Source organism: Nannobrachium achirus (genome assembly GCF_963921795.1).
Source record: "Nannobrachium achirus genome assembly, chromosome: 17".
Taxonomy (NCBI): domain Eukaryota; kingdom Metazoa; phylum Chordata; class Actinopteri; order Myctophiformes; family Myctophidae; genus Nannobrachium; species Nannobrachium achirus.
Window position 1 is genome coordinate 44,077,766 of NC_137824.1, and position 10,727 is coordinate 44,088,492.

Here is a 10,727-nt window from a genome sequence, read left to right on the forward strand (position 1 = left end):
GGTTTTAATGTCCTAATAATTTATAAAGCCCTACATGGACTGGCTCCTACCTACTGTATATATTAGATATGTATATTAGATATGCTGCCCCCTCATGAGTCAGGGCGCATCCTAAGCTCCTCAGATAAGGCCCTATTGAAAGGCCACAATACCAACATGGTTGTGGAATGCAAAGCCAGTGCACCTTAGGATAGCAGCTTCCCTGCCACATCACTGCTTAAAACATACCTATACACAGTGCGGCACATTGTGAGCTTGCAGATCACAATGACATGATGTCTCGAACCCTGTTGGTCTCGGTCTCGACTCGGACTCGCCCCCCTCGGACTTGGTCTTGACTTGGACTCGCTTTAGGTGGACTCGACTACAACACTAAGCACAAGTACCTCAAAATTGAACTCAAGTACAGTACTAGAGTAATGTACTCCACTGGGAGACAGAGAGGTTACCTGGTAGGATGTCTCATGGTGCAGGCAGAGTCTCCAGCCCTGCTCTCCCTCCAGCCCTGGGAGCATCGTAGCGCTGAGGAGAGCGCTACGATGCCTTGTTTTCTCGTAGGGCAGCTGCCACGTCAGGAAGCGGTGCGTGAAGATTAGCACAGTTGCACGAGTGCAATAAATGTAGCAGATGAAGGTAGTGTCCATCCAACAGGAATGGTCAAAGTCATTCTGCAGAAACCTTTGTTTTGAGCTAGAGGGTAGCTGTGAGCAGCAGCTACCAGCATTTTGCCAGCATCCACTGCTGAAAGTAATAATTAGAGCAATCTTAAGTGAAAGAGTTATCACTCATTGACGCATTTGAGAGCAGGGAGAAAAGGAAACACAGAGACATTGATCACCGTCATCTCGTTCTGGCTCACGTCCAGCCAAAAGAGTTGAGTCAGGTTGACTTGTGCCAGGAAATCTAGGGACTTCAGTTTATTTTTGGAGAGATGGAGTATCTCTAGTTTGTGGATCGCGTATGACAGATTATTTGTCATTAAGCTAAGAGTTTTCATCTGTGCTGTGTATTTAAATATGCCTCGTCTGGTTTGCTCAGCTGTATATTGTCCCAAAGGTGCCATATCGAAGGGCAGAGAAAAAGTAGAGAATTGAAAGTCGCCGCATCCATCTATTGCAAGGATCTTCAGTGATGGTAAATTAGGAGGTAAGTCATAACACCTTGTGATAATTATGTGCATTTATGTAATCATCATCATCCAATAAATTGAGATGTGCACCTGTAAGCATGGCAGTTGTAAGATGGTGATGATATCTGCAATACGGTGTACATAAATAAATATGAAGGGGAAACAATGCCAGATTTCTGTCTGTGGCATCTTGCCGTCTTCAGTATCAACTGCCAGGTCATTTTGGTTGGAGTAATTCTGCTGTGGACACTGTTTGAACACTGTTCAGCACTGATGATCTAAAGGAGGATACAACAGCACAAAACAGTTACAGTTCACATGACACAATTTGTAGATTTTTTTTTGTTTGTTTTGCTTTTATAATTGATGTTATATACAAAGTACTGTGTTCTATCCGTCTGTCTTTCAATGTTATATGAGATACATGAAGTGGTTCCTGTGTAAATAAGCCAAAAAGCTTACAAGGATCTCCTTTTAGTTGACCTTGTAGCAGTGATTTTACTGTTATAAAACTGTACTTTCCCCCCTATGCTATTCCTTCTAATAAATTCTTCAACCAACCAATCAATCAATCAATCAATCAATCAATCAATCAATCAATCAATCAATCATCATTATAAATATAATAATTGAAAAACATAGGATTGATTGCTTTCTATTTGAGAATATTTAAGTAAAACAACATGAAAATAACACAAACGTTTTGATAAATTACAAATACAATAACAACATTTTTATTTAACTATACTTTATACAACGCGAGCCTGAAGTTTTGCTTTTTTTAAATAAATGAATAATCAGCTGCATAATTAACAATACTGTCAAAAATAGTGGCAGATGTATCTGACTCTGACATATCTCTCTGGCCCTATAGAACTATAACTATACCGTTATATTGTATTATTTATACATATTCTTCCCATACCATTACATCCCGTTGGGACTTTCTCAAAGCTGACACATCAAAGAAACCAGAACGAAAATGTAGAAAAAGAGACCCTTGTCAACTTCCACATTTAGCCTGTTTCACTTCACTGACATCCAAGCTATTTCTGGAATATCACTTTCTAATCTAGTGGTTCTCAACCTTTTCAGAATAATCATATTTTAACTGGGGACACCCCCGCCCTGACGAGCACCCCAGAGTTGAGCAATTACATTTTGATCACGGTTCTATTGTGAAAATAGCCGATCTACATGCTCAAAACCCCTCGCGAGGCGTTGTGAGCATGTAGATCGGTTATTTTCACAATGTCTGCCTCTAGTATTGAACAATTTGGCCAATGTTTAATTTGTAATTTTAGAGGTGCTAAAAAGTCCTTAAATTGTCACTTAAGAAATGAGTAGATACCCTCTAGTCTATACAATTAAACTTTATGTTGGTTAGTTTACAGTTGAGTAAGAAAGCAATGTTGCACATCAAGCTAATCATCTGGGGTCCCCCAAAAATAATTTGACCCACAGGTTGTTCTAATCAACGGAGCGACTATTGCAGATATCTCCTCATTATTTGGAGTTACATTGTGGCAAAGTAACTACACAAACCTAAACCTCTACAACAGTGGCATTGCACGTTAACAAATTGAATGCCAGGGTTTTCCATCGTGATTGCATTTTCTTTCTCCCAGAACAGAAAAGTGACAATAGCGGCCATCAGTGCTTTTGTAGCGGTCGGTAGAGAAGGGCTTGTTTTAAACAAGGAAATGATATGGAGTTAGATTACGAAATAATTATATTGAAGTGAAACTGAACTCCTAAAGCATCCTTCCAGTGCGTTGGGTGTGAAAGAATTTAAGCGGGAGAATTCATGTGACATGGAAGTGTGTTTGACCACAGCACAGCTGGCACCTCTAGAATAGCACGGTGTGACAGTGGTAGAGGGACGCAAAAGAGGAAGCCCCCTAACGCCCCATTTTGTTGGAACTGCCAGGCAGGAGGCCTAGACGAAGACCAAAGAGGAGATTTATGGATGTAGTGAAAGAGGACATGAGGTCAGTTGGTGTGAAGAAGAGAGGAGGCAGAGTACAGGGTGTGGATGGTGGCAGATCAGGCACGTGCACACACAGACATCAAAGGGGGCTTGAGCCCCTGACCTTTTATCCGTCTGTAAAAAGTGCCCTCTCCAGACCATGAATGCAGTTTTTACTATGGTGAAAGAAATACAAATGCCCTCTTTCCATGCCATACCTGAAGGCAGCATTCAAGAGAATTGCCTTGTCCTAACTCTCCAGAACTTGAATGCAGCATCTCATGTCGAAAGAATTGCCCTCTCTGTGTATAAATCAAGCATCGAAAATAGCCAACATCCAAACTCACAACAAGCTGCAGGCTGCAGCGCCTCTCTAACATTCTCTGCACGTCCCTGAAAAGATGATTTGCTGTGGCGACCCCTTAAGAAGATAACTAACTAACTAACTAACTAACTAACTCACTCACTCACTCATTCACTCACTCACTCACTCACTCACTCACTCACTCACTCACTCACTCACTCACTCACAGGCCCGGATTGACAGTAGGGAACGGGGGGACGAATCCCCCTGGCCTGCGCCGCCCCCTGGCCTGCGCCTGCTATTTTCAAACATTTTGTACTTTTACTTTTGATACTTTAGGTACACTCTGACTCTAGTACATTTTGAATTACAGACCTTTACATAACAGAGTATGTATATTACAGTGATGTGGTCTTTGTAGTTGTGTCACCACTTAGTCCAAACAATCATAAAAGCTAGTTAATAGGCCTAGATAAAATATATCATGTCATGTGCTGCTGCTACTTTAATGACAATTGTTACATGATGGTTAATAGGCTAGATGCTGCTGGGCTAGGCCTACTCTGCCAGCCCGCCAGCCTGTAGACATTGTACTATGGAATACGTTTTTGAGAATGTATCGCTAATCTTACTGCACAACATATTTGGTTGGTCTGGCCAACCCTCCTCCACAGATGGGTTGCAGCCTTGCAGGCAGCCTGAAAAGCTTTGAGACTGCCACTTCAGGTATGATAGTCTGGATGTTATCATTCTAAAAACACCCCAAATAAGTCCTTTTACAGTCGTGTTTACGTCAGAGGTCCTTGGTATTCAATTCATTCATGGACATTGTTAGGACAGAAGGACACACTATTGTGAGGATAGAGAATGATTAGAGAACAGAAAAGTACTGGAATGTAGGACTGTGTGGGGCATGGTGGTTGTTTAATAGAGTGTTGTTGTGTGACTGTCATTTTAATAGTGTTGTTGTGTGACTGTCATTTTAATAGTGTTATTGTGTGACTCAGTTTAAGAGTGCCGTCGTGTGAATGTCAATCTATATGGAATATAGCTCGCGCACACCGTCACGCCCTCGAGCAAATGTGGCCTGGTGAGCAAATGTGGCCTGGGTGGGTGTATATGATTCCCTCTCAGATTTTGGGTCCCACTCCGGCCCTGCTCACTCACCAAATAAATAAAAGCCTTGATACAATGGTGAATGGTCATTTAAGTGTTTCAGTGGGTTTTATAAATATTGATCCAATGACAAGTACTGTATTAACAACAGCTTGTGACTGAATAATAAATACATTGGATCCATTGGAGCACAGGTTATTATTATTTTTATTTTATTTTTACCGAAAAGTAACTGACAGACATACTGACAGAGAGAGAGAGAGAAAGAGATGGAACACAATCCAATATGGATTTCACAGCCTGTTGCACTCTTGACATTTTTCCCATATAGAACCAATGTACCACATAATGAAAGAGTAAAACATGCAGACATGCTATACATACATGTATGCAAACACACCCAGAAGTGCAGTAGTGTGCTCGCACGCACGCACGCACGCACGCACGCACGCACGCACGCAAACAATTTCTATAATTGTAAACCATAAAACCTAGTGTGAGGAACATGGAAATATTCCTCAAAATGTATATTTCTCACATTCTACTATACCTGTGGGCAGTGGTGTAAAGTAACTAAGTACATTTACTCAAGTACAATTTTGAGGTACTTTTACTTTACTGGAGTATTTTCAAATGTTAATAATTTTACTTTTACTTCTACTCCACTAAATCTCAGGGGCAAATAGTGTAATAGTATTAGTGTAGTATTTCTACATGGCAGCATTGTTACTGTTAAAGCTGTGATGCTCCAAAGTTTAACATTATGCTACAGTAGGTCACGTGGTCTTTCTACAAACGTTCTGAAAACGGAGCGAGTGACTGCGTAGTATTCTTCGTCCGTCATACGGGACCGCGCACAAAATAGACGATCCGCGACGCATTGTGAGCTTGTAAATCGTCTGTTTTCTGTCACGGAAACACACGCACGCACGCACGCACGCACGCACGCACGCACACACACACACACACACACACACACACACACACACACACACACACACACACACACACACACACACACACACACACACACACACACACACACACACACACACACACACACACATTTGGGGGGAGAAGTCACTCATGCGGAACAGTCAAGAGCTTCACCGACGCACTGGTTGCTTACACCGACCGAGAGCAGGACACAGCCACTAAACATGCCCCGAGGGAGGAGAAAAGCAAAAGCCTGGATACAATTTTTTGACGGCTAGTTTGTTGAAAACAAACTACATTTTTAGCTATGGGTTGAGAACCACTGCATTAGACTACACGCAAGCTTTGGTCTCATAATTCGTGCCTCCAACAATCAGACACGTAACGTAGGAACTTTCGTAAATGCCGGTGCGTTCAAAATATCCGGCGTAAACCGCTTAGTGAATCGGGCCCAATGAGGTTTCCATGCACCCGACCCCAGAGAAGATGTGCTCTTGCTTGCTCTTGCGTCATTCTAGTGGATGGAGTCCGATCCTCGTTACGCCGCTAGACCACAGCTTGTTTACTTTCTGCTGAGCAACCTAATTTATATGCTGTGTTCAATGTTTACTGAACTAAGTTATGTGTTGTTGTTTTTTACATCAACTTCACTGTGTTTGTTTAGCTACCGTACTTGAGTACTGGAGTCAAAGTACTGTATAGATACTAAGTCAAATATTACTCCGGTGCAAGCAAAAGTTACTTGCACCCTGTCTACCAAAATTAAAACATTGTCTATGGCACAGGTCTTCAATGTTTTCAGGCCAAGGACCCCTTAGCTGAGAGGGAGATGAAGCAGGGACCCACACTACATACAGTATTGTATAAATATGTGATGGAGATTCTCATCGATTTCATAGATAGATTCATAGACTTGTCTGACACTTAACCACTTAAAACTTAAATCGTCGATACTTAGTAAACTTGACCTTTCACTCTGTACTTGGTCTGCTCTTTTTACCTATAGAGCAAACCTATTTACCAAAAATAGCCGATCTACAAGCTCTCAACTCAGAGTATAAGGATGCGAGGGTTCAAGTTGTTCATTTCAAATAATTATCCTATCACAAAAGGATTTGGCGGCCCCCCTGTAGTAACTCTGAGGACCCCCTAGGGATCCCGGACCCCCTGTTGTGTTTTATATGGTTTTCAAACATAAAAATCATCAAGACATTGGCCTCCTTTCTGATTAGGAAGAAATTAGGTAATCAAAAGTATGCACGGCACGGCACGGCACGGCACGGCACTGCACAGCACAGCACGCTCACATACATAGCCTTAAGCCACATTGATTTGACAATAAGAACATGAAGAACAGAGCGTTGCTTTCGGAGCACAAACCTTGTATCTCCATTATGTTTTCACTTTATTTTTCATGTATTTTGTGCAATTAAGAGCATCATGCCAAAGCAACTGCGAAAGTAGCAGATCTGCGAGATCACTGATCAACTTGCGGGTCGACTATTTTTGCAGCATTAAAGGAAAAAACAAGAAAACATTGGAACATTGGAGGTGAAAGTGTCCCCCCCCTGCGCGCGCGCGCGCGCGCACACACACACACACACACACACACACACACACACACACACACACACACACACACACACACACACACACACACACACACACACACACACACACACACACACACACACACACACACACATTTCTTGCAATGTAATACTTCAGGACATTGATGGTTTCCACCCGACAGCGACAAAAAAAAAAAGAAATGTTTGTCTATTGCGGGTGACAGATTATTTTCATGCAAATGCGTGGCAAAGGCTCGTGATTGGAAATGCCTTTCAATTCCCATTTTGTGGGATGAAGTCTGCGATGTGGAATGAATTGAGAGGATTTCAAGGAGGAAAATCTAACATGGAAATGCATGATTTAGTCATTGTTGCACTGCCCTGTTTTTTTTTATTTCTTTTATTTACATCTTAACTCATCTAGAGCCCAGGACATTAACGGATTAGGGGGTCCAGAGTGCCCCCTCCCGGCCCCATTAACGGCCATTGTCTTATTTTGAAGGCCAGAAGTCTAGACCGGAAGTACTTCCGGTCTGACGTCATCGGATCCTGCGACGGAACCGATCATTGTTTACGTGGTGCCATGCTGGATTGCATAGGAGCGTTTATACATGTGTTTTATAAGCGAGCATCTGCCTCCATCTTCGCTTCTAAAGTGTTGTTTTGAGATAATGGACATTAAAGATGAGATCGGCCGTCCACCTCAATGTTATGGGATGACTATTGTGTGCTCGTGGAGCCGTGATGATGACAAATCAGCGCGGATTTCGTCTCCGGAGCGTCGGCCATTGTACTAGGTATTTTTACTCGCCGTTACAGTAATATATTACTTTTCGCGCGACATCGCGCATTCGGCACTATACGTACTCTAGTACTTATTGCGTGACATCACGCGAAAGGCACTAGATGAGTTAACACTTGAACCCCATGATGGTTCTATCGTGACTCTTACTGCCATCCTAATACATGATGGGGGCTTACTTTTTTTTATCTGTTATTGATTGACACGATCCCCTCAAGTATTAGGATGGCAGTATGAGTCACCAGAACCACGGGTGTTTAGGACTAAAATGTCATTGTTAAAATGGAGTTTGACATTACAATGGATTTGTATTGGATTTGGATGGAGGCGTGTCTGATGAAATTAACATCTAATATCTAAATACTGAATAAAGCAACTTAAAACATGTCTGAGGCATTCACAAAAACCTGAGTAGACGATAAAATGTCATTTTCTTTTTTATAAGTGAAATATCCAAGTAAAAAAATATGAGTACTTTTTCCACCACTGCACAGAAGTTGTACTTGAGTACAGTGCATGTACTGTTAGCCTACTTAGTATAGTTACTCACTGGAATTGGGAGTTCTAAGGCTCTCGTAATAATGATGATGTGGCCGGGTGTTGGAGCGGTCCCTTGATACAAAACATAATTATTCCCTTTCATTCATTTCCTGACAAATACACTGGTGTGCTAATGCTGTACTGTTGATGCTTGAGCACAACCAATCCTGTTTGCAGTGGAGCAGAGGGCTCTAAATGGTCACAGACGGCGGCGTTCATTTCGCCGACCAAAACTATGATGAATAATGTCCGTCGGCCAAATATTTTCACTATCGAAAACTAAATAAAAAACTAAATATACTGCCGATTTTGTCAACATTTAATAAAAACTAGACTAAAATGTTGGGGATGGACTGGTGGAGGAGCGATCCAGTAGAACCAAAAGATGTTTGGTTGTGCTCGGGCGTTGCGCTTTGAAAATATCAGATGTACAAGCTCAGGGGTCGCTGTGATACATTGTTTATGTCGGGGGTACTTGGAAGCCATTGTGACGTCACGGACAATCCATATTTGGGCATTGCTGGCATAAATAGGACACGAGCATGGAGGCAGCTCAGCATACAAGACCATACCAAAAAGAGAGTTGCAAGACGCACTTTCACCAGCATCAGACCTGCAAGCCATACAGCCTTCTTCACCTTCAGCCTCTCACCCTGACCAGTAGAACCATATTCTACATTAACCTACTACTAGAGCAGTGATTATTTACCTTTGTTCAAGGTCTCCCACTATGATATTAAATAGGAAGTAGAGAGCTCTATCCCTGGAACCCCTATCTCATAAAAGGACATCTTTAGCTGGGGGTGGGTCCCTTGACTTAACGCTGAGAGCCTCCATTGAAAGACGCTGGGTAGTAGTCACAGTTACGTTCTTAGCGGGCCAGTTCCTGGAAATTAACCTCCGTAGGACCAGAAGGACAATCGGACTAAACAATATACCTGCCTGAAAAGTACAAAGCGGTAGACAGCCATGTCGTCCACAGCGGCGGCTCGCACTGCCGCGGGCGCTGCCAAAGTCGTGAAACCACTTTTTAGTCGGGACCTGGACGAGGCCAAGCGCAGGGTTCGGGACCTGTACCGGGCCTGGTACCGCGAGGTGCCCCTTACAGTAGCCAGGTTCCAGCTGGACATCACTCCGCGCCAGGGAAGAGACAAAGTGCGAGAGATGTTCAACAGGAACAAGCACGTCACGGACCCGCGTGCGATCGACATGTTGGTCATCAAGGGCAAGATGGAACTCCAGGAGACCATCAACGTTTGGAAGCAGAAGACTCACGTCATGAGGTACTTCCATGAGTCTGAGGCCCCTCGCCCCACAGACTTCCTGTCCAAATTCTACCATGGTCACGACCCATGAGCATTAATACTAGTAAGACGCCTCAGGGCGAGGTCGCGCGGGTTACTACATGTCAGCTTTTTGGCACCCGACTATAACCCTCACCCTAACCTTAACCTCCGTGGAGTCGCTAACCCGTCGGTCGAAATGATGGGCAATCGCAAAAGCGAGATTTCCCCAGGTCGCGCCACGTCTTGGCCATCTGGCGAGTGATGTACGTATATCGGACCAGTTACCCATATATGGAGACCCCTGGTACCCATCCATGTACTGTATATGGAGATATGCTGTGAGAGCCCAAACATGCTTACTCAGTTATTCGTTATGTGAAAGACATCATACCCTTTTATGCCCATACATGGAGATCCTTGTCTGTAGAACCAGCCACACACATATGGGCTGTCTTGGCCATATATGAATTCTGTTAGTGTTGTATGTTTGGCCGAGGTGGCCTACATATATGGGCATTTCCATATGATGTCCTGTTAGATATGAGCTTAATATTGTGACATCAGGGAACTCCATATATGGGCATAAAAGGGATTCCGTTAGTGTGATGTCACAGTGAAGCCAGAGCGGCAAACCCATCCTGTTAGAGTGGTTCCCCTGACATCACAGTGACATCAGAGCATGATGTCAGAGCGGCAAACCCGTAAAAATGTATACACGTCCGGACGGACAGAGTCAGCATGTGCCGTAACAGACCTTCGGTCGCAATCATTCATCATTCTGTTTATCTGTCCGTCCATGTGTCCTTCTATCCATCCATCCATCCATCCGCCCATCATCCCTCTCTCCCTCTCTCTCCCTCTCTCTCTCTCTCTTTCTCTCTCTGATGTTTGTTTAAAGTGATACCGCAAGGGGTAAAATGTATTTTCTTTTTGAAGCGGTGAAAGCCGCTTCCAAGGAGTGGCTTTGTATGTCCCGTACATGTCCCGTGCATGCAGAATTGAGGATTGGTCAAGCTTCACATGACAATTTGGCCCTCCAGACAAAATCTTTCATTCATTCAGAATTCATAAAAA

At 43.3% G+C, this 10,727-nt stretch overlaps 1 protein-coding gene across 1 annotated transcript; it reads left to right on the top strand.

Moving 5' to 3' along the window:
* Positions 1 to 9,336: 9,336 nt before the first annotated feature.
* LOC308301472 (NADH dehydrogenase [ubiquinone] 1 alpha subcomplex subunit 6-like) lies at positions 9,337 to 9,723 on the top strand (the record flags this gene model as incomplete). The annotated part of the gene is made up of 1 exon (XM_080745470.1): positions 9,337 to 9,723. The coding sequence occupies one exon, from the start codon at positions 9,337 to 9,339 to the stop codon at positions 9,721 to 9,723; it is 387 nt and encodes a 128-aa protein (XP_080601596.1).
* Between the last annotated feature and the right edge of the window lie 1,004 nt (positions 9,724 to 10,727).